At 43.7% G+C, this 24,130-nt stretch overlaps 1 protein-coding gene across 3 annotated transcripts; it reads right to left on the reverse strand.

Annotated features, from left to right (window-relative positions):
* Positions 1-13,799: 13,799 nt before the first annotated feature.
* LOC120986902 lies at positions 13,800-23,821 on the reverse strand. 3 transcript variants are annotated; one of them, XM_040415588.1, is made up of 5 exons: positions 23,686-23,821; positions 19,951-20,121; positions 16,962-17,123; positions 15,320-15,447; positions 13,800-14,266 (listed from the first exon to the last, which is right to left on the reverse strand). In XM_040415588.1, the coding sequence occupies exons 1-5, from the start codon at positions 23,779-23,781 to the stop codon at positions 13,858-13,860; spliced, it is 966 nt and encodes a 321-aa protein (XP_040271522.1). In that variant the 5' UTR covers positions 23,782-23,821; the 3' UTR covers positions 13,800-13,857. The 3 variants fall into 3 exon arrangements, with proteins under 3 accessions (XP_040271522.1, XP_040271521.1, XP_040271520.1); XM_040415587.1 differs by having other exon boundaries at positions 19,921-20,121; XM_040415586.1 differs by having other exon boundaries at positions 19,912-20,121.
* Positions 23,822-24,130: the final 309 nt, after the last annotated feature.

The raw sequence follows: 24,130 nt of genomic DNA on the forward strand, positions 1-24,130 counted from the left end.
GGAGGCTCAGGACATAACTCAAACATTGTGCTGTAGCCAAAAAATTTATGGACACACTTTGTTTCCTATGAGGGTTCAGAACTTGTGCTATCCTGAAACCCCATAGCCCTATGTACATATTTTGATTTTGTTTGTTGTTGATTGTGTACCCATGGACACTCTAGGTACAAATGTGTGACAGCCTATACTCAGGGAAACTCGCCCAACACACTGCGGTGAGTTATAACTTGGCTGTACACATTTGCATCCTATAGTCGTTTCCCATTGACACGGGGGTCTGTGACCTACCTGTGTCTTTGGAGGTGTAGAGAGATAGGCCAGGTTGCATGAGTCTCTATGGGTACACACATTTAATGGAATTTGGTGATGTTGGGAGGGATGTGACCTGTTTTTGTGTGAATGGGGAAGAGTAGATTCCCTAGGGACAGGCCCCCTCCTTTACCAAGTTCATTTGCCACTTTAACCCCAAGAACGGTGACGTTTGTAAGGGTTGGACTGAATGTCAGTGAGTGCGGTGTTCTTTCCCGCAGTTAGAATTTAGGTACCATGACATCACTTCTTACCAGAAATTCTGACCTGCCTTGTAAAGACCTACGTATCCGTCCATGGGAGAACCTCCCCAACAACTGATTCTTCAATCAAGATGGAAGAAGTTTGGAAGAAAAATTGGAAATTAACGTGCTTAATTAGAAAACTTGATACCTTTATTAATAAATGGGTATGAGCAAGAGTGGTCAATATGCTCAGATGCTCTGATATATAAAAAGAAAACAAACCTCCTGTTATAGATAGGTAGTGAAATACTGAATCACTATAGGGACGGGGGTAATATTGGGTAAGTCTGTGGAAAGTTACTCTCCCTAGACGACCCTATGGAACTATGTCCTTAGCACAGGGATGTCCCCTGATGGTGGAGACACCCTGCCCCCGTACCTAGGCCTAGATATGGCCCTAGTGATGCCCTACTTAGAAAAGCTGGATCGGGAAATATTGATCCAGTGAACAAAACAAAAAGAATAAGTCTAATATAATAAAGACACAACCCCAACGCGTTTCGGCTGCATGCAGCAGCTCATCAGGAGGTGATGACAATGTACTATACGTAGGGAATGGAGAAAGCAAGAAGATGGTGCTTCAAAAAAAAGAAAAGAGATGGTACTTAGCTCGTTAGCATACTTGATGGCGCTGTGTATACAGATATGTACCTCTTGTCCGTATGTATGATGAAGTCTGAGGGTAAAAGGTACTCTATGTCAGATATTTATGCAAATCAGAAGATATAGACACTGTATGTCAGACATTAATTGCAGTAATATACTGATCTATAGTATAAGGTCCATGGTGTAGATAATGCTATGTACTCACACAGGTGTTTATGCAAATCTGAAGATATAGACGCTGTGTGTAAGACATTCATTGCAGTAGTATACTGATCTATAATAAATTAGTTCTATGTCAATCGGTGCTTGAACATAGAACAAAACAGGTCCATGGTGTAAATGATGCTGTGTACTCACCAGACAGAGGGGGGCCCTGTAGAAAGTGCAGCTCGTATGCTAGGAGACTGTAGGGCTCATGGCACTGTGTCAGCGCTTGCTTTTTAAGCGCTGGTGCTGACACGTGTTTCCGGACGCCAAGGAGAAGGCACTTCCGGTAAGTGGACCGCATCGCAATGACGCGATGCGTCACTTCCGTTCCTTGGAACGCATATTGGAACGCATATGCGGCCGGCGATGCTGGAAGTTCCTGGTCTGTATATACTTCTCAGCAACTATTGATTTGGCCAAAATAACTGGACCGAAGTGGTTATATAGTCCCCTGCACATATAGGATTAGTTGTGGGAGGACTATGTTGTTTATTTTGAGCCCTAAATTACCACACTATGATTGGAGGCATAAACATGATATTATAATGTAGAAATCATCACGTTTATATAGCTGAATTTATAGGAGCCACATGAATGTGAGGAAAAAAAAGATTGGAGTGACAATGATATATGTCATCTTTCCTAGGATGTGGTGCTTCACGCACCGGCATGGACAAAGGGGGACAATAAACTAGGGGTATTTATATGAGATAAGGGCAGAGGAATAGTCTCTGGTAAAAGAAAAATAGGGGTTTAAGAAGAGATACATTAAATCAAATGAAACATGTATATGTAAGTCGCTCATTAAGACCACTTGGTGACTGAGACCCGAAACGATAAATCCATTCGGATTCTTTTTGGAGTATCTTCCGGTCCCAGTCACCTCCCCTTAGGGGTTTAGGGATAACCTCGAGGACTGAGAATTTGAGGGAACTTGGGTCTCTCCTATGTTGATCATTAATATGATTTGCAACAGGGGTGTCTTTTTTTCTTTGCTACGTCATTGATGTGTTCACAGACTCTACGTCTAAACTCCCTGATGGTCTTACCGATGTAGTCTTTCGGACAGGTACACTGACATACGTAGACAACCCCCTGTGTTTTACAATTGGCGAAGGAGCCTAATGTTTGAACAATGTTGGTTTTGGAACAAGTGACCGTTTTTGAAATGCGTATATACTTGCAGGCCTTACAGCTGCCGCACTTGAATGTCCCTTTTGGTTGTCTGTCCAGCCAAGTACCCTCCTTTTTTATGCCAGTGTAGTGGCTATGCACAAGCCTATCTCTAAGGCTTCTCCCCTTGCGATATGTTATTTGGGGGTAGCTGGAGATGGCCTTGGACAGATCTTTGTCCATCATTAGGATTGGCCAGTGAGTTTTTAAGATGGTATTAACTTCACTGTTAGCCGTATCATATGTGGAGATTAGGCGAATTATTGAGCTGTCCTTATTATCTTTATTTTTCGATATTAATAAGTCGGCCCTATCCCTGTTCTCAACTGCCTGAAAAGCTTCCCTTAGAGTGGACTTGGGATACCCTCTCTGTAATAATCTCCTTTTTAGTTTCCTTGACTCCTGGTAAAAGTTTTCTTTGTCCGAGCAGTTACGGCGCATACGTAAATACTGGCCTTTTGGAATGCCTCTTTTTACTGCCGGTGGGTGGTGACTGTTCCAGTGTAGAATGCTATTAGTGGCAGTCGGTTTTCGATATACGTTTGTTGTCAAATTTCCTGCCACACAAATTACTTCTACATCCAGGAATGTGATACTGTTAGATTTAATTTCGCTAGTGAATTTTAGTCCCACGTTGTTGTCATTGAGGGCAGAAACGAAGTTATTGAATTTTTCTTTGCTGTCACTCCACACTATAAAAATGTCATCAATATAGCGGGTCCAAAAGACAATCCCACTATTCCACCACATTTGGTGGTCGGGGAACACAAATTTGTCTTCCCACCAACTATATGTGAAATGGACCCGCTATATGTGAAAAAGTTATGTGTAAGGGTATACTCCAAAAGGTTCATGATGAAATTATTATGATTTTGAAACTGAGTGCCCCTCGATCTCAGGAAATGGGCCGTGGCTGCTAGACCTTTATCGTGTGGTATGGATGTGTACAAGGATTCGACGTCGATACTTGCAAGATGACAATGAGAATCGACGGAGATGGTTTCAATTTTTCGAAGGAAATCCATCGTGTCACGTGTAAAAGATGGTAAACAGGACACGAATTCTTTTAGTGTTTGATCGAGGTATGTCCCACAATGATGGATCAGGGAATCCATACCCGATACAATTGGGCGTCCCTTAAGGGGAGTAACCCCCTTATGGATTTTCGGGAGGCAGTAGAATTTGGCCAGCTGTGGATTTTTTGGAAAGAGGTATGCATATTCCGATTTTGTGATCACCCCCTGTTCTAAGCCCTGCTGGAGGATCCCTTTGAGTTGTTGCTGAAAGACTAGACTAGGGTCATTTGGTAGAACTTTATAGCTGGTGGGGTCCCTAAGTAGATCAAAGCACATTTTTTGATAAATAAGATGGTCTAGAATTACTAGATTCCCGCCTTTGTCAGATTGTTTTATAATGATGGTATTGTCCGTCTCCAGGTTCCTAAGGGCCGTAGACTCGTCTCGGGACAAATTATATTCTCTCGGATGGTTGACATTTAGCCGTTCCAGGTCATTGCTGACCATTTTGAGAAAAATGTCGATATGTTCCGTGTTCATAGGGGGTGGTAGTCTAGTACTCGTGGGGCGAAGATCGGTGAAGGACCGTCTCCGGGATTTCTATTCCCCTCCTCACATAGATCCATGAGGTTTTGGAGATCGGGAAAGTCCTCTAAGTCAATTCCTAGGTCATGGCATGTTTGTCTGTTACTATTCTGGTAAAATTTGTGCCATTTAAGTCTTCTGCCAAATAAGTTGAGATCCTTAATCCAGGTAAAGATGTTGAACCTAGTAGTTGGCACGAAAGAAAGGCCCTTCTGGAGAATAGTGATTTCAATATCTGTCAATGATCGAGATGACAGGTTGATAATCTGCAGGTTATCATTTAAGGGCGACTGTCGCCTGCCCTCACCCGATCCCTTAGTTTGTAGGGGCCCTGGCTGTTGGTTAAAAAAGGAACCAGGGGTTTTTGTTGGGTAACTGTAGAGGAGGAGGAGGCAGAAGATGAGGAGGGAAGAGAGGGCTGGGATGGTCCTCTGCGTGTTTTACCCGAGTATCCCCTTTGTCTCCCCCATTTCTGCCACCTTCGTCCCGGTCTCCGACCCTGACCACCTCTATTATAATAATTTGCACCTTGATACACCCTAGCTGGTTCAGAGTCCGAGAGGTCGGCTTCTGAAGAGGACACTTCGGATTCTGAAAAGATTGGTGTCTTGGTATCAAGGTTATAGGCCCGGTTTTCTCGGAACTCAGCTAGATCTTTTGTGAATTGGCTTTCTTTCTTTCAGAAGGTTTTGAAAACGTTCTACCGATGTCTGCAATGAGGACTCTCTCTTATTAAATTCGGGGTCTGTTTTAAATTTTAAAACCCCTTCAGTAAGGTCTTTGAGACTAGTTGACGTTTTCTCAAATACTTTTTTCTCCTCTTCCAGAAGTAGGGTCATTAACCTAAGGGAGCTAGAGGTTAATTCCTGTTCCCACTTAGTGATCAATTGTGCTGAAAGGATGCGGACAGCTGGTTTAATCGGAATGCGTAATCCTCTAGGAACAATTTTATGTTCTATATAGCTCTCCAGGGACCTGATCTCCCACCACGACTTGATATTGTCTTTGTAGCCGGAGTACAGGTCCCTGAAGGCTATCTTGCAGGATGTAGATGAGGCTAAACCCAGTATTTCTTTATCAGAGAAGATATCTTTGGCTTCTCTTAATAGTTCCTCTGTAAATAGAGTCCCGGACAGGAAACTTGCCATGCTCTGTGTGAATTAATGTTTGAAAACACTTGGGAGGATATCTATTGATAAATTACACGTAGGAAAAATAGGTTTGGAAGAAAAATTGGAAATTAACGTGCTTAATTAGAAAACTTGATACCTTTATTAATAAATGGGTATGAGCAAGAGTGGTCAATATGCTCAGATGCTCTGATATATAAAAAGAAAACGAACCTCCTATTATAGATAGGTGGTGAAATACTGAATCACTATAGGGACGGGGGTAATATTGGGTAAGTCTGTGGAAAGTTACTCTCCCTAGACGACCCTATGGAACTATGTCCTTAGCACAGGGATGTCCCCTGATGGTGGAGACACCCTGCCCCCGTACCTAGGCTTAGATATGGCCCTAGTGATGCCCTACTTAGAAAAGCTGGATCGGGAAATATTGATCCAGTGAACAAAACAAAAAGAATAAGTCTAATATAATAAAGACACAATCCCAACGCGTTTCGGCTGCATACAGCAGCTCATCAGGAGGTGATGACAATGTACTATACGTAGGGAATGGAGAAAGCAAGAAGATGATGCTTCAAAAAAAGAAAAGAGATGGTACTTAGCTCCTTAGCATACTTGATGGCGCTGTGTATACAGATATGTACCTCTTGTCCGTATGTATGATGAAGTCTGAGGGTAAAAGGTACTCTATGTCAGATATTTATGCAAATCAGAAGATATAGACACTGTATGTCAGACATTAATTGCAGTAATATACTGATCTATAGTATAAGGTCCATGGTGTAGATAATGCTATGTACTCACACAGATGTTTATGCAAATCTGAAGATATAGACGCTGTGTGTATGACATTCATTGCAGTAGTATACTGATCTATAATAAATTAGTTCTATGTCAATCGGTGCTTGAACATAGAACAAAACAGGTCCATGGTGTAAATGATGCTGTGTACTCACCAGACAGAGGGGGACCCTGTAGAAAGTGCAGCTCGTATGCTAGGAGACTGGAGGGCTCATGGCACTGTGTCAGCGCTTGCTTTTTAAGCGCTGGTGCTGACACGTGTTAACGGATGCCAAGGAGAAGGCACTTCCGGTAAGTGGACCGCATTGCAATGACGCGATGCGTCACTTCCGGTCCTTGGAACGCATATTGGAACGCATATGCGGCCGGCGATGCTGGAAGTTCCTGGTCTGTATATACTTCTCAGCAACTATTGATTTGGCCAAAATAACTGGACCGAAGTGGTTATATAGTCCCCTGAACATATAGGATGGAAGAAGCAGTGTCGGAAGAAAAGTCGTGCCGTTACTAACAGGAAGCCATTCCACGGTTGACCGTACTACCTGGAGATCGTGAGGGTGGAGCTATCCCAGAGTCTGACTAAAGAATTACTAAGATAGGGACGGCAGCGGGTACCTAAAGATCGACACTGACAGCGAGAACGAAAGGAGGCCAGTCCACGGTTGCTACGTGGATCGACCTATAGACTGTGAGGGTGAAGCCATTCCAGAGTCATTGGGAGAGGCTGATACCTGAAGATTGACACTGACAGACCACAGACCAAGAAAGTTCCAGAGAAGAAGACGGTGTATTCTGTGGATGGAGACGCCTGGTTACGTTGAAGGGCAGGTCGGAGGTGTTAGTGCGCGATGGGTGATGACTAGGTACCTAAGGGTCATATTACTTATGTCCTTCCTGAACTGTTACCAAGAGGGGGGTTGAGGGGGCAAATATATCCCAACACTTCCCCAAAGTTTATTGTCGTATTTCGACAACAGGGGGATTGTTGAGGGGAGTGTTGGATTTAAATATATATGTATATATGCCCTTACATATATGCATATATATATTGGCCCTTTTGCATGGGCCCGTCCAGGTAGTAGGTGTATACATAGAGATGTATGTGTGCCCCTTTGTCAGCATACATCTCTATGTATATAATATATGTATAGGTGGGCTTATTGCTGCCCATTGAGACCCCCTGTGTTATATATGTATGTATGTATGTATATATATATATATATATATATATATACAGTATATATATATACTTATGGATATGCCCCAAGCATCTATAAGTGTATATATATACAGTTAAACTGTCCCCAGAAGCTCCCATGGATGCCCCAACCCCCCTCTGGAATGTGCCTGCTGGGTGGGGAGAGACCGACAACTGGACAATTATGTCCAGTTTTGGCCTCTTCAAAGGACAGATGATCAATAAAGATCATCTGCCCTTTGTCACCATCAGCGCTGGAGATGTTCCCATGCCCCTGTGTGCCGCCCACCTCCGGCGCTGTAATTACAGCGCCAGAGATGTGCGATATCTCCACAGGCGGGAGGATCAAAGGTAAAACGGGCGTGAGCGCTGCGGGGTTTAAATACCCCAGCAGCACTGCGCTCGGACAGATCCGTCCCCCGTCCCCCCCGGAAGGTGAGCGCCCCCGGCGCTGGGACAGAGAACCCCTGCCTGCCGCCCAGCAGAGCGCTGTGCTCTGCGCTCAGGAGTACCCCCTGCATGCCAGAGTGAAGATCCCCCCCCCCCACCACTAAGAGGAGAGAGCGCAGCCAGCGAAGGAGCTACGCTAACCCCATACAGCCTGCACATACCTGAAAGGCTGGCAACGCTCTGAAGAGAAGTGGAGGAGGCTAGCCTGAGTAGTTGAACCCAGAGCAGCCCAGAGGAGGAGAGCAGAAGGCCGGAGCAGCTGGCTAAGTATCGATTTCCCCTGTCCTGCTTCCTCCTTAACCCCTGAACCCCTGTTCCTGCTGCCCTGATACCCCTACAACACAGAACCCCTGACATGCTACACCACCTCCACATTAACCCCTGCTGAGACCCTGGCAGACCTCCAGCAGTAACCCCTACACTGCCTGTCCCATGTTGCCCCAACATTAACCCCTTCAGTGCCCAGCAGTCCCCCTGTGGACCCTGTAATCGCCACAGCATGGTTGCTGCCCTTATCCCCTACCCTGCTGCCCCAGTAACCCCTGCTAAGACCCTGGCAGACCTCCAGCAGTAACCCCTCTGAAGAGCATTAACCCCTTCAATGCTCTGTTCCCCTGCTCTGCAAGTCAGCAGAGCATTAACCTCCCAGAACCCTGTGTCCCTTGGCCTGCAGGTATTAACCCCTGCAGAGCCACCATTGTGTTTAACCCCTTGTACCCCGTAGGGATAGTGATTAGTCAGGCGGGTGGGTTACTGATATTTGTGTGTATGAATGTATTATTGTAATGTATAGATAGTATGTGGGGTGGAATTTGGGATTGTACTGTGTAGTGTAGTTAGGCTTGTATTGTGTTTATTGTAGTACTGTTTCTGTGTGTACGTCTATATGTATGTATATTCATATCCATTGATCCATGAATATATATAGGTATAGCGTATTGTTAGACTTGTATAAGTGTATTGTGTAATAAATATTCCTTATTGTTCATAATACAGTGTATGGTGTTTTTAGTAGTCGCCGCCGTAGTATAGTGATAGTAAGGCGCATGCAGCTAGTTTAGTGAGTAGCGTAGGGCAATCAGTAGTGTTTTGTTGTTAGGTAAGGCATAAATAGGCGGAGCTATCACAAGACGACTCATGCCTATTTATGAATATTAATTATTGAGATTTGCATAAATATCAATAATTAATACCCCCTTTAACACAATATATGGTCAGCAGATAATAGCATACAGGATTCCATTATGATGTCACAATGTATGGTCAGCAGATAATAGTATCCAGGATTCCATTATGATATCATAATGTATGGTCAGCAGATAATAGTATCCAGGGTTCTATTATGATGTCACAATGGATAGTCAGCAGATATTAGTATTCAGGATTCCATTATGATGTCACAATGTATGGTCAGCAGGTGATAGTATCTAGGATTCCATTATGATGTCACAATGTATTGTCAGCATATAATAGTATCCAGGGTTCTATTATGATGTCACAATGGATGGTCAGCAGGTGATAGTATCTAGGATTAAATTATGATATCACAATATATAGTAATCAGATGATAGTATCTAGGATTACATCATGATGTCATAATGTTTTCGGGATTACATTATGATGTCATAATGTATGGTCTGCAGATAATAGTATCCAGAATTCCATTATGATGTCACAATGTATTGTCAGCAGATAATATTATCCAGGGTTCCATTATGATGTCACAATGGATGGTCAGCAGATAATAGTATTCAGGATTACATTATGAAGTCACAATGTACGGTCAGCAGGTGATAGTATCCAGGATTCCATTATGATGTCACAATGTAAGGTGAGCAGATAATAGTATCCAGGATTCTATTATGATGTCACAATGTATTGTCAGCATATAATAGTGTCCAGGGTTTCATTATGATGTCACAATTTATGGTCAGCAGATAATAGTATCCAGGATTCCATTATGATGTCACAATGTCTAGTAATAAGATGATAGTATCCAGGATTCCATTATGATGTCACAATGTATGGTCTTCAGATGATGGTATCTAGCATTCCATTGTGATGTTACAATGTATGGTCAGTACATAATACTATCCAGGATTCCGTTATGATGTCACAATGTATGGTCCGCAGATAATAGTATCCAGGATTCCATTATGATGTCACAATGTATGGTCAGCAGGTGATAGTATCCAGGATTCCATTATGATGTCACAATGTAAGGTGAGCAGATGATAGTATCCAGGATTCCATTATGATGTCACAATGTATGGTCCGCAGATAATAGTATCCAGGATTCCATTATGATGTCACAATGTATGGTCAGCAGGTGATAGTATCCAGGATTCCATTATGATGTCACAATGTAAGGTGAGCAGATGATAGTATCCAGGATTCCATTATGATGTCACAATGTATGGTCAGCAGATAATAGTATTCAGGATTCCATTATGATGTCACAATGTATGGTCAGCAGATAATAGTATCCAGGATTCCATTATGATATCACAATGTATGGTCAGCAGATAATAGTATCCAGGATTCCATTATGATGTCACAATGTATAGTAACAAGATGATAGTATCCAGGATTCCATTATGATGTCACAATGTATTGTCAGCATTTAATAGTATCCAGGGTTCCATTATGATGTCACAATGGATGGCCAGCAGATAATAGTATTCAGGATTCCATTATGATGTCACAAGGAATGGTCAGCAGAAAATAATATCCAGGATTCCATTATGATGTCACAATGTATTGTCAGCAGATAATAGTATCCAGTATTCCATTATGATGTCACAATGTATGGTCAGCAGATAATAGGATCCCGGATTCCATTATGATGTCACAATGTATGGTCAGCAGGTGATAGTATCCAGAAATCCATTATAATGTCACAATGTAAGGTGAGCAGATGATAGTATCTAAGATTCCATTATGATGTTAGAATGTATGGTCAGCAGATGATTGTATCCAGGGTTCTATTATGATGTCAAAATGAATCGTCAGCAGGTGATAGTATCTAGAATTACATTATGATGTCACAATGTAAGGTCAGCAGATAATAGTATCCAGGGATCCATTATGATGTCACAATGTATTGTCAGCATATAATAGTATCCAGGGTTCCATTATGATGTCACAATGGATGGTTAGCACATAATAGTATTCAGGATTCCGTTATGACGTCACAATGTATGGTCAGCAGGTGATAGTATCTAGGATTACATTATGATGTCACAATGTATAGTAATCAGATGATAGTATCCAGGATTCCATTATGATGTCACAATGTATAGCAATAAGATAATAGTATCCAGGATTCCATTCTGATGTCACAATGTATGGTCAGCAGATAATAGGATCCCGGATTCCATTATGATGTCACAATGTATGGTCAGCAGGTGATAGTATCCAGGAATCCATTATGATGTCTCAATGTAAGGTGAGCAGATGATAGTATCTAAGATTTCATTATGATGTCACAATGTATGGTCAGCAGATAATAGTATCCAGGATTCTATTATGATGTCACAATGTATGGTCAGCAGATAATAGTATCCAGGATTCCATTATGATGTCACAATGTATTGTCAGCATTTAATATTATCCAGGGTTCCATTATGATGTTACAATGGATAGTCAGCAGATAATAGTATTCAGGATTCCATTATGATGTCACAATGTATGTTCAGCAGATAATAGTATTCAGGATTCCATTATGATGTCACAATGTATGGTCAGCAGATAATGGTATCCAGGATTCTATTATGATGTCACAATGTATAGTAATAAGATGATAGTATCCAGGATTCCATTATGATGTCACAATGTATGGTCAGCAGATAATGGTATCCAGGATTCTATTATGATGTCACAATGTATAGTAATAAGATGATAGTATCCAGGATTCCATTATGATGTCACAATGTATGGTCAGCAGGTGATAGTATCCAGGATTCCATTATGATGTCACAATGTAAGGTGAGCAGATGATAGTATCCAGGATTCCATTATGATGTCACAATGTATGGTCAGCAGTTGATAGTATCTAGGATTACATTATGATGTCACAATGTATAGCAGGGGTACTCAACTAGTTTTATTAAAGGTCCACATACCTGGGTCTGCAGTCAGGTGAAGGTCCGAGCTGAACGCCAACAGTAAAGATGCCATGCGATCATGTGATCCATGCGCGTGGGGCGCTCTGACGTTATAGTGGAGTGCCCCGGGTAAGTCCCAGAATTAGTAATGGCCACATTAGTGCCCCAGTAAGAATAATGCCCCCAGTAAGAATAATGTCCCCATTAGTGCCCCCAGTAAGAGTAATGCCCCCATTAGTGCCCCCCTTCTTTGCTTTTGCAAAAAAAAAAAAAATAATTAGCATTCACCTGGCTGCGGTGAACATTCGCTGCTTACTGCAAGCTCAGGACCGGTGCTCCAACGTGATGACGTCTTGTAGGTCCTGTCCTGAGCTTCTAGTCAGCAGGGAGTGTTCTCCACAGCGTGAGCAAATGGAGGTGGAGGTACCGTAATATATATATTTTTTTTTACTAGCACAAGTAGCGGTGGAGGTAAATGCTGTACTAATGGGCGTTCCATGATGGAAGCGCTCATTAGTATGGGTACTTTCACACTTGCAGCAGAACGGATCCGACAGGCTTCTCTCCCTTTAAGATCCATCTTGCCACTACTTCGCCGTGCCGCTGCACTGTGCCCATCGACTATGATGGGGATGGGGCAGAGCTACGGCGCAGCACTGTGAGAGGCCGCCAGACTAAAAGTACTACATGTCCGACTTTTTCGTCTGGCGGCCTCACGCCGTGCACTCCCATGCTGCGCCGTAGCTCCACTCCCGCTATAGTCAATGGGGAGTGGCAGTCCGGCGAAATAGCGGCAGGACGGATCTGACAGGGTGAACAGCCTGTCGGATCCGTCCTGCCGCAAGTGTGAAAGTACCTTAACAGTCATTACAGGAAAATTCTGGCACCGGCAAGGGAACTAAAATACCAGCCTTGCTGGTGAACTACTGGCCGGGTGGCAACCCAAGCCACAGAACAGACATATGATAGTTTTGTTCCGCATCCGGACCCAATGCGGACCCCTTAATTACAATGGGGCCACAAGAGATGCAGACAGCACACTGTGTGCTGTCTGCATCTTTTTCCGCTCCATTGAAACTAAGGGGTCCGCATCCAATGCCCCAATAATGGGAATTGGATGCGGAACAAAACTATCATGGTTTGATGGGGCTTAATCACTTTATTTAATCAGGTTACCTAAAGAAGATGGCCCAGGAGAGATGGGAACACGACACTGACTGGAGTCCTTTCCTGCAATCAGTGACGTGTTCCCGCCTCTCAGTAGCCCTCCCTCTCCACACCCCCCTTCCTTCCCAAATGTGACATTTATTTCATTGGGGGCAGTGGTGATGTCCCTCCCCTCTCCAGCAGCACGTAAGTGTCCTTTGTAGCTTGAAGCTCTCTTATGTGCTGCCGCTGCTGCAGGGGAGGAGGGACCTGTGAGCGCACTGAGGGAGAAAGCTCCCTACACCTGCAGGTGCCGGATGAAAGCGCTGGTGCCTGCATGTGGAGGGAGCCGTCTCTCACTGCGCCCCTGGGAAGGAGGAAGTGCGCCGGTAAGCTCCTCCTCCTGCACGTACCAGAGTGTGCAGGAGAGGAGGAGCGCTACATGTCTCACTGCGCTCAGCGCTCTGGGAGTGGGACAGGAGGAAGTGCGCCGGTAAGCTCCTCCTCAGGCATGGTACAGTGTGCAGGAGAGGAGGAGCGCTCTGAAGGATGGCCGGGGTCCGGACAACTGGCGGCCGCGGTCCGTATTTGGACCACGGTCCGCCAGTTGAGTATCCCTGCTCTACAGTCTCACATTGGCATCAGTGATTGGACAGTGCAAGACTGTGCAGGGACACACGCCCCCACTGGTGACACCAAGTTGCAGATTTATTAACAATCAGACATGTCATAAGTGAAGAGGGAAAGCAATCGTGTTTTGCATAAAATACTGTTAAAACAAGATAGTTCTTTGTAAGTTACACTTTATTTGATGGGTTACAATTCTACAAACTGTTAAATTATTATTTTACTCGTGATGGCAGATCATTTCTTGTCTCCCAGCTGGTGTCACAGTGTAACTGGTCTCTCGCTCCCGTAGGTCTCATATTCTGTTTCATACATTTTAGGAACAGACATGATCTCTGGCAATGGTCCCTGTCTTGGTTTGGTCCAGGGGCATTCCAGAGGGAAGTAAACATCTTGGGACCTCTTGGCATCCAGTGGCCATTGATAGCTCTCCTGTACTAAGGTTTTAAAGCCTCTGTGTGGGACAGATTTTGCACGTGGTGGTATCCTTGGCAATTTAGTGGCAGTGGGGAACTGAAGGGCGTCCCGCATTGGAGGTGGTCGTCGGAGTGTTGGTTGATTCTCCTTTGGTAGGGGGTTTTCTTTCAAGCCATGTCCCCAGGCCTTAGGGTAATCCTCAGCCTGCCAATACGTCAAAATATCTTTTTTGGGATATCCTTCAAGTTCTTTCCTGGGTTGGAAATAAGAAACCAATACAAATACTGCTGTAAAGAAGAACTGTACACCAGTTTTGATAAATCTCTCCCATTATGTATACATTCAATTCGGACACATTTACCATAAAAGAGTAAAATAAGAATGTGTTAGTGAATGAACACCCAGTCTGCCTACAGCAAAATTTGACTTCTTATAGGAAAAATGGTCATAGATAGTGAGATGTCTCTGTAATACCTGTCCTGAGCCTCCTGCCATGTTGGCACTGCCAATAACACAGCGGGAGACCAATGACTAATGGCTCTGTGCATCTATGGTAACCGATCAAGTGTGTCCGATCGGCTGGAAAGTTTGATCTGCCGACACATTCTATGATGTATGAATGGAACTAGAGCCCAGGGCCGAACCAGCCAGAGACTTTACAGGGAAATTTCCCATGAGCCGATGCCCAGGGGGCCGCCTGAGCCCTCCTCACTGCCCCTGGCTGGGTAAATAATGACCTGATGGTCTCAGCATTTATTAATGTTGGTAGTATCAGGTACTTATGCACTGAACTCAGGACGGTCATACAGTTGAGTACTATGGCGAGGGTGGCAGTATTTTGTGCTGCATTGTGATATTCGGTTCTGCTACAGCGGTATTTTGTGCTGATATCCGCCTGCTTCTGTTATTCCTGCCTGTTTGTGTTGCTCCTTCTGTCAGTTTGGATCCGCCTACAACATGGGGCCACTTTTAGTTGTTTTTTTTTTCCAGGGCCACTTTAAGTTCCTGGCTGCCCCTGCTGGAGTGATCACTTTTTGAAATAGGTTGTACATGTATACAATTGGAACAGATTGGGAAAATCATTCACATTGCACCAAAGATTGTCCCCACCCTCATGATGCTTGGGGGTTTACCATAACTTGCTCAACAAAGAGAAGTCATAATGAACAGTCCCTTTAAGTTAATATGTACCTGTCAGACTTTTGTCAAAAGGACAGGTACCATAGGATAGGTATCACGTGTAGTAAAATAGAGTGTAGATAAGAAAACCCTGGTTTTTAGTACCAATTATGCTTGTTTTACTTACGCTGTAAACGCTCGGAAGTCCCGAGCTGTAGTGGATGCATATATATCATTCAAGCTCAAGACCCCCTTGTCTCTTATGTAGAAAGGTTCTCCGGATAGCGTCCTGTTTTCTGTAGTTGCTACTATAGCCTAAAAGGAGACACATCACCATCAGAAATAGTTTTTAGAAATACAGTATATTCAGATACTAGATACAAATAGGAGCTGAAGAAAATGTGGTGGAGGCAGCTCAGGGAGGGTTTCATACTCAATAGACAGATGGTGATCAGTGTCAATTTATTATTGGTATTTATCTTCTTCTCAATTTTTAGAACTGATCGTTCTTGTACATAATGTACAGTAGTGATTAGACTGTGAGGCTTTTTAGCCCTTAGAATTTCATTACAATTTTACTTACTGATGAGCTTGAGATTTTCAAGGAGTTGTCCACTCCATTACAAGTGATGAGCTATCTTCAGGATAGATATCACTGTCTGATTGACGGGAATCTAACACCTCGCACTACAGAGGACATGTAACGCCCCAGAGGTTCATTACCACTTCTGCACCTTGCTACTATCTTCTATGGTTAACCACGTGTCACCCTATGTATTTATTTCCAGGTTCTGCATAATATGCATTTCCTATTTTGCAACTGTTTGTGTTTACGTGCAATATGCATGGTTCACCAGCAGGTGGAAGCATACACGGCAGAGCTATCTCACAGTGAATGGAGCTTTCTTTTCCATTCTATCCCCCCTCTCCCCCTGTGGTGTGGTGTGGTGGGCGTGTCCCACTTGCTGCAGGGAGGGAGGAGTGTAGTTGTAGTCAGTTTAGCTTACCTCCTTCTAGGGGAAGATCTAGAGTACCCCATGCTAGGGGAAGACAGCAGGAGCACGTCCCTGTTGGACGAGCCCTGTCTGAAACAGCTGGGGCATCTTAAGGTCAGCTGGACATGGAGGCAGAAGCCTGAAGCCTCAGAAACCAGGAGTAAACTTTTCCCTGGACAAAGCTAGAGACAGACCAGATTACAAAGTGAAGTACAGCATAAAAAAGAAGCTGAGTTCTATAGCCAGCCTGTTAGCACAGCAGAGCCAGAGAGCAACAGATGTAGCAGAGAGGAGTTTGCCTGCCACAGTTAATGCAAAAGCCTGCTGGAAACCAAGACAAAACCTGTAAAAGTAAAGCTGTTATCAACTTCATCACAAGGTCTGGACTCCATTTATTTCTTCATCCCCTACTACTACTACCCCTTTTTCTGCTTCGGACGACAACGCCTGGGTTCCAGCGTATCCAGGTAGGAGCACTGTGACACGTGCACCAACATTAAGAGACATTTAGGCCACCCTACACCACTTTGGCATTCCTACACCTGGGTACCAACTACACCCTTTACCCTTGTTGCTTCACTGGCGTCACGAAAAACATTTACTTTAAGGGACCCATGGCCGTTGACTTGTGCCGCGCAGACAGAGCTGTGTAGTTCCAGCTGATCAGCACGGTTGTGAGTTGTTGGACCGCTGCTAATTGAGGATAGGCCATTGCTTGTAAAGGTGTGGACAACCCCTTTAACGGAAACCTGTACTTTCACATCTATCTACAACTCACTATATACAATATATACTGTACATGAAGAATGTTGTATATACAGTAGTAATACTAACCTGGGATGGCCCTCTATTTATGTGATTTTCCAAGGAGAAGGGTTGCGGACCTGCATGGAAGTTGGTGGTGGTAGGCTGAGCTGGACGTCCCTTGAATTCTGCTTTCATCTCACTGCTCTGGTTTCCTGGATCTAGTGGAGTCCTCCATGCTCTTAGTTTCAACTGTAAAGAATAACGTAAACGTGCCCACATGTCTAGATTGAGCTTTTAGCATATTTCAGACACATACAGTACAGACCAAAAGTTTGGACACACCTTCTCATTCAAAGAGTTTTCTTTATTTTCAGGACTATGAAGGCATCAAAACTATGAATTAACACATGTGGAATTATATACATAACAAACAAGTGTGAAACAACTGAAAATATGTCATATTCTAGGTTCTTCAAACTAGCCACCTTTTGCTTTGATTACTGCTTTGCACACTCTTGCCATTCTCTTGATGAGCTTCAAGAGGTAGTCCCCTGAAATTGTCTTCCAACAGTCTTGAAGGAGTTCCCAGAGATGCTTAGCACTTGGCCCTTTTGCCTTCACTCTGCGGTCCAGCTCACCCCAAACCATCTCGATTGGGTTCAGGTCCGGTGACTGTGGAGGCCAGGTCATCTGGTGCAGCACCCCATCACTCTCCTTTATGGTCAAATAGCCCTTACTTTCAAAGTTTTCCCAATTTTTCGGCTCACTGACTGACCTTCATTTCTTAAAGTAATGATGGCCACTCGTTTAGCTTTACTTAGCTGCTTTTTTCTTGCCATAATACAAATTCTAACAGTCTATTCAGTAGGACTATCAGCTGTGTATCCACCTGACTTCTCCTCAACGCAACTGATGGTCCCAACCCCATTTATAAGGCAAGAAATCCCACTTATTAAACCTGACAGGGCACACCTGTGAAGTGAAAACCATTTCAGGGGACTACCTCTTGAAGCTCATCAAGAGAATGGCAAGAGTGTGCAAAGCAGTAATCAAAGCAAAAGGTGGCTACTTTGAAGAACCTAGAATATGACATATTTTCAGTTGTTTCACACTTGTTTGTTATGTATATAATTCCACATGTGTTAATTCATAGTTTTGATGCCTTCAGTGCAGTGTGAATCTACAATTTTCAGTCATGAAAATAAAGAAAACTCTTTGAATGAGAAGGTGTGTCCAAACTTTTGGTCTGTACTGTATATGCTTTCTTCCAGCAAAAAAAAATCATAGACTTCCTCAAACCTCATCTATAGCTGCTCTAGTTGCACTTTTAGAACTAGTGTAGAATACAGTCAGGTCCATAAATATTGTGACATCGCCACAATTCTAAAATTTTTGGCTCTATACACCACCACAATGGATTTGAAATGAAACAAACGCGATGTGCTTTAACTGCAGACTGTCAGCTTTAATTTGAGGGTATTTACATCCAAATCAGGTGAACGGTGTAGGAATTACAACAGTTTGCATATGTGCCTTCCACTTGTTAAGGGACCAAAAGTAATGGGACAGAATAATAATCATAAATCAAACTTTCACTTTTTAATACTTGGTTGCAAATCCTTTGCAGTCAATTACAGCCAGAAGTCTGGAACGCATAGACATCACCAGACGCTGGTTTTCATCCCTGGTGATGCTCTGCCAGGCCTCTACTGCAACTGTCTTCAGGTACTGCTTGTTCTTGGGGCATTTTCCCTTCAGTTTTGTCTTCAGCAAATGAAATGCATGCTCAATCGGATTCAGGTCAGGTGATTGACTTGGCCATTGCATAACATCCCACTTCTTTCCCTTAAAAAACTCTTTGGTTGCTTTTGCAGTATGCTTTGGGTCATTGTCCATCTGCACTGTGAAGCGCCGTCCAATGAGTTCTGAAGAATTTGGCTGAATATGAGCAGATAATATTGCCCGAAACACTTCAGAATTCATCCTGCTTTTGTCAGCAGTCACATCATCAATAAATACAAGAGAACCAGTTCCATTGGCACCGGTGTGTTCCTTCTTTTTAAGAATGTTCCAAACAGTTGTTTTGGCCACGCCTAATGTTTTTGCTATCTCTCTGATAGGTTTGTTTTGTTTTTTCAGCCTAATGATGGCTTGCTTCACTGATAGTGACAGCTCTTTGGATCTCATCAAATGCAAATAGCACACTTGAAAAGAACTCTGGACCTTTTATCTGCTCATTGTAATTGGGATAATGAGGGAATAACACACACCTGGCCATGGAACAGCTACGAAGCCAATTGTCCCATTACTTTTAGTCCCTTAACAAGTGGGAGGCACATATGCAAACTGTTGTAATTCCTACACTGTTCACTTGATTTGGATGTAAATTCCCTCAAAATAAAGCTGACAGTCTGCAGTTAAAGCACATCTTGTTTGCTTCATTTTAAATCCATTGTGGTGGTGTATAGAGCCAAAAATTTTAGAATTGTGTCGATGTCTCAATATTTATGGACCTGACTGTATATTATATTTATGACCTTCATCATCTTTAAGGGTAGGTTCACACCACTGTTTAACTGATCTGGCAGGCTGTTCTGGCAGAGAACAGCCTACCAGAGTTCACTGATTCCATTTTAGCCAGATACTGCCATTCACCGCCGGACCCCTTTGACTATAATGGGATCCAGCGGGGATCCGGCAGTGAGGGCTGCATCCTCTTCAAAGTTTACCTGCACACTGTCTCATGTGTAGTGGCGGTACAATGTAATTATACTTGCTCATCCCATTCATTATGAGTAATATTAATAAGTAATGAATATTACTTCACTGCACAAGCCCTTTAAGTACAACTTGGCTCCAATTGTTTTCAAGTATCTCTCTCCACAGGTGTCTAAGGGTTGTGTCCAGTATTGTAGCTCAGCTCCATTAAAATTAATGTGATTGACCTGTAATACTACATACAACCTGTGCATGGGTGTGGCGCTATTTTTGGATACCTCTTTAATGCACAAACGGAGCACATGGTTAAATGACGGACCATTCTCACCTTATCCCATAAATCCTTATTATAGTGAACCTTCCAATGAGGTGGAGGAAGAGGGTGACTGGGCTGTGGTAGGACACCCGCGCAGTATTTCCGGTTATGAGTGCTTCCAGTGGTTGTCTCAAATGTATTTAATAGTTCATCATATGCTGTGGCTTCACTTAGTTCCCTCAGTGTTGCTGGAAGAGGCTCTGAGATGGTAGACTGGAAAGAGATGCAAAAAATATAATAATTAGGGATGAGCGAATCGACTTCGCATAAAACATCCTTTTAATACTTTGTTCTAGCTCCTGCTCTGTACAGTATTAGGATCCATTCACACGTCCGTAGAATGGGTCCGCATCCGTTCCGCAACTTGCGGAACGGGTGCAGACCCATTCGTTCTCTATGGGGCAGGAATGGATGAGGACAGCACAGTGTGCTGTCCGCATCCGCATTTTCGGAGCGCGCCCCCGATCTTCTGGTCCGCGGTTCTGGAAACAAATTAAACATGTTCTATTCTTGTCCGCAATTGTGGACAAGGATAGGCAGTTCTATGGGGGTGTCGGCCGGGTGTATTGCGGATCCGCAATACACTACGGACCTGTGAATGGACCCTTAGAACGAAGTTTTATGCAAATCGACTTTGGATGTTTCATCTGAAGTCGATTCGCTCATCCCTAATCATAATATATAGAACAAGACAATGTATGGTTACTGTCAAACTCTGCCTGTACTGGTGGCCCTCAGCTGTGTGAAGGGAAGGAGCGCTCAGAGCGTGTGTGTCGTATCCCTTCTCTTTTCCTGCTCCCCATAGACATAGCAGCTGCGAACAGGAAGAGATATGGGGCGGGCGCACTGTGTGCACCTTCCCTTTACACAGCTGATCAGTGGGGGTGCCGGGTGTCAGACCCCCGCCAATCTGATATTGATGACCTATCATGAGGATAGGTCATCATATTAAAAGCCCGGAGAACTCCTTTAACTAATGTGCTGGCAGATTAACATGGCCGCACATTGGACGCAGCAATAATATCGTGCATGCGCCGTAACTGCCAGTATCAGCACATGTCCAAATGACAGGTCTAGTGAAACGAATCAGCGATTGTGGACACCACTAAAATTCTTTTAGCGGTGCATGCATATTCGTTGATGCCGATTCGTTTAAATATCTTAACGCATGAGGCGATACTCACAGTAATGGTGCATTCATGAGATTAACAAGACTGCGCGAAATGTGTGGCCATATTAACCTGCTGGTAAAGAGTGCGTCCTGAGCTGGGACGGGATGCTTCTTAAAATGTAAATTTGTTTGGATGAACTAATCAATTCACTGATCCCTAGTGCAAATCTTTCCCTTAGGCCTCTTTCACACGGGCGTTGCGGGAAAATGTCCGGGTGCGTTGCGGGAACACCCGTGATTTTTCCACGCGAGTGCAAAACATTGTAATGCGTTTTGCACTCGCGTGAGAAAAATCACGCATGTTTGGTACCCGAACTTCTTCACAGAAGTTCGGGCTTGGGATCGGTGTTCTGTAGATTGTATTATTTTCCTTTATAACATGGTTATAAGGTAAAATAATAGCATTCTGAATACAGAATGCTTAGTAGGTGATCAATTGAGAGTTAAAAAAAATAAATAAAAATTAACTCACCTTCTCCTCTTGTTCGCGTAGTTCCCGGTCTCTTCTTTACTTCTTTAATGATGAGCTGTGGGCTAAAGGACCTTTGGTGACGTCAGATCACATGGTCCATCACCGTGGTGATGGACCATGTGATTGGAGCATGTGATCTGACGTCACCACAGGTCCTAGCCGGTAGTTCATCATTAAAGAAGTAAAGAAGAGACCGGGAACTACGCGAACAAGAGGAGAAGGTGAGTTAATTTTTTTATTTTTTTTTAACCCTCAATTGATCACCTACTAAGCATTCTGTATTCAGAATGCTATTATTTTCCCTTATAACCATGTTATAAGGGAAAATAATACAGTGAATAGACTGTCACCTAGCAACCATGCGTGAAAATCACACCGCATCCGCACTTGCTTGCCCCATTCACTTCTATGGGGCCTGCGTTGCGTGAAAAAAACGCAGAATATAGAGCATGCTGCGATTTTCACGCAACGCACAAGTGATGTGTGAAAATCACCGCTCATGTGAACAGCCCCATAGAAATGAATGGGTCGGTATTCAGTGCGGGTGCAATGCGTTCACCTCACGCATCGCATCCGCGCGGACTACTCGCCCGTGTGAAAGGGGCCTTATACCTCATCACTGTGTAATTTCCACTTCTGGTTTTGGCTCACAATCACTGATGGAAATGACTGATCAAACACTGAGGCCTCGTTCACACTTCAGTGTTTAGTCAGTGATTTGTGAGCCAAACCCATAGTGAAGCCTCAGAGATAAGGAAAGATCTGCACCTGTTCTGTGGTTTTGACCCGCACCTGGTTTTGGCTCACAAATCACTGATGGAAATCACTGACCAAACACTGAAGTGTGAACAAGAAATAGAGATATAGACCATAAGTGACCCTATTACAGAAGAAGGTAGGTACCCACACAAAAATTTGTGACAAAGTAACGGGCCAACTAATCAAATGACTCGGTACAAGCTTCCGAGTATATCCAGCAACTAAAGAAAAATGGAGCTCACACAGTACCAGTATAAAAATATATAAATTTTTATTATAACCTGATTAAAAAAAATATATGCCATTAAAAAGGGGAAGGAAAGTGACAGAAAGAACGCCATCCTGGCGCTGCACGCATACCAAAAAGAATAATAGACGTATCTTGATAAAGTATAATTGCAGCACATATAAACAGTAATAAATAAAGAGCCTCTGCAATAATTACCACAATGCCTTAATGTTGAAAATACTGGCAGATGGATATACAAATGCTGGGGTAAGTATTAAAGGGGTTCTGCAGTTTGTTTAAACTGATGATCTATCCTCTGGATAGATCATCAGCTTCTGATCAGCGGGGGTTCGACACCCGGGACCCCCACAGATCAGCTGTTTGAGAAGGCAGTGGCGCTCCAGCAGCGCCGAGGCCTTCTCACTGTTTACCGCTGGCCCAGTGATGTCACTACTAGTATCAACTGGCCTGGACGGGGCTAAGCTGCATTCAAATGAACAGAGCTTAGTCATGCCCAGGCCAGTTGATACTAGTCGTGACGTCACTTGGCCTGCGGTAAACAGTGAGAAGGCCGAGGTGGCTGCCTTCTCAAACAGCTGATCGGCGGGGGGTCCCGGGTGTCGGACCCCCGCCGATCAGAAGCTGATGATCTATCCAAACTGCAGAACCCCTTTAAATAAGAATCGGGTAAAAAAAAAGTGACCTGGAACCAGCAAAGCCAGAAGAGAGACTCACCTAAGGCAGGTAGTGTGCAAAGACAACCAGGATGGCGCTACCCCGACGCGCGTTTTCGGCCTGACTGTGTAAAGCTGTCCTTATGTAAAATTATCTCCTGATCCATCCTCCACTGCAATAAAATTGGGAGCAATGGAAATAATTTTACATGGGGACAATAGGTCCCGTTTTTAGATCTACAATATTATCACTTTGGTGCTCTCTGCAAAAGCTGAAGCTTGTCTGATAAAGGCCCTGCGGTATCAAAACTGGTCAGAACACATTCACATTGCTAACAATGTTGCCACATCTATGGTCTGCTCAGCAGATAAATTACAACCACAGCACATAAATCTCATGGTCAAACACATAAGATACTTCCATCAACCCTTACATAACCCCGGCTTCTTATCTAGGACGTACTCACGTTACCTTGATATTTGCAGGTGGGAATGACACTGGAGCCTTGTAATCATGGCCAACGCCAGTACTTGTGAGATGCCAGTCCTGCCTCCTCTCTACCCCCATTATTGTACAATGTAGCACTAGCTGATGTGCAGCCGGCAGAGCTCCTGTATAGAGCCTGTGGAATGTTGTGTTTCCCTGTCGTCATGGAGACAGAACACACCTCATTGATGTAAGCACAGAATGTAACAGGGAAACTGGAGACCTGCAGCTAATGACAACGATGGTGATAGTAGTACATTGCACCTGTGACTCTCTTGTATCATTAAAAATTCAGCTCCCATCCTCCTGAATGAGGAGTGGTCTTCAATCAGAGGTTCATGATAGTAGCTGCCCCGAGTAATGAGCAGCCTTATACTAAAGCCTCATTCACACAGCGCCAAAAACATGGAAACTGCCTTCCATGGTTTTC

This window comes from Bufo bufo, chromosome 1, assembly GCF_905171765.1.
Source record: "Bufo bufo chromosome 1, aBufBuf1.1, whole genome shotgun sequence".
NCBI lineage: Eukaryota > Metazoa > Chordata > Amphibia > Anura > Bufonidae > Bufo > Bufo bufo.

What these genes read in the sequence shown, in the direction of transcription:
- LOC120986902 (XM_040415586.1), bottom strand. Translation starts at nt 23,781, where the DNA reads ATGGGGGTAGAGAGGAGGCAGGACTGGCATCTCACAAGTACTGGCGTT. An exon ending in TCCCACCTGCAAATATCAAG is followed by an intron (nt 20,122 to 23,685) that starts GTAACGTGAGTA and finishes ATCTCTTTCCAG; the next exon opens with TCTACCATCTCAGAGCCTCT. An exon ending in TAAATAGAGGGCCATCCCAG is followed by an intron (nt 15,448 to 16,961) that starts GTTAGTATTACT and finishes GTCTCCTTTTAG; the next exon opens with GCTATAGTAGCAACTACAGA.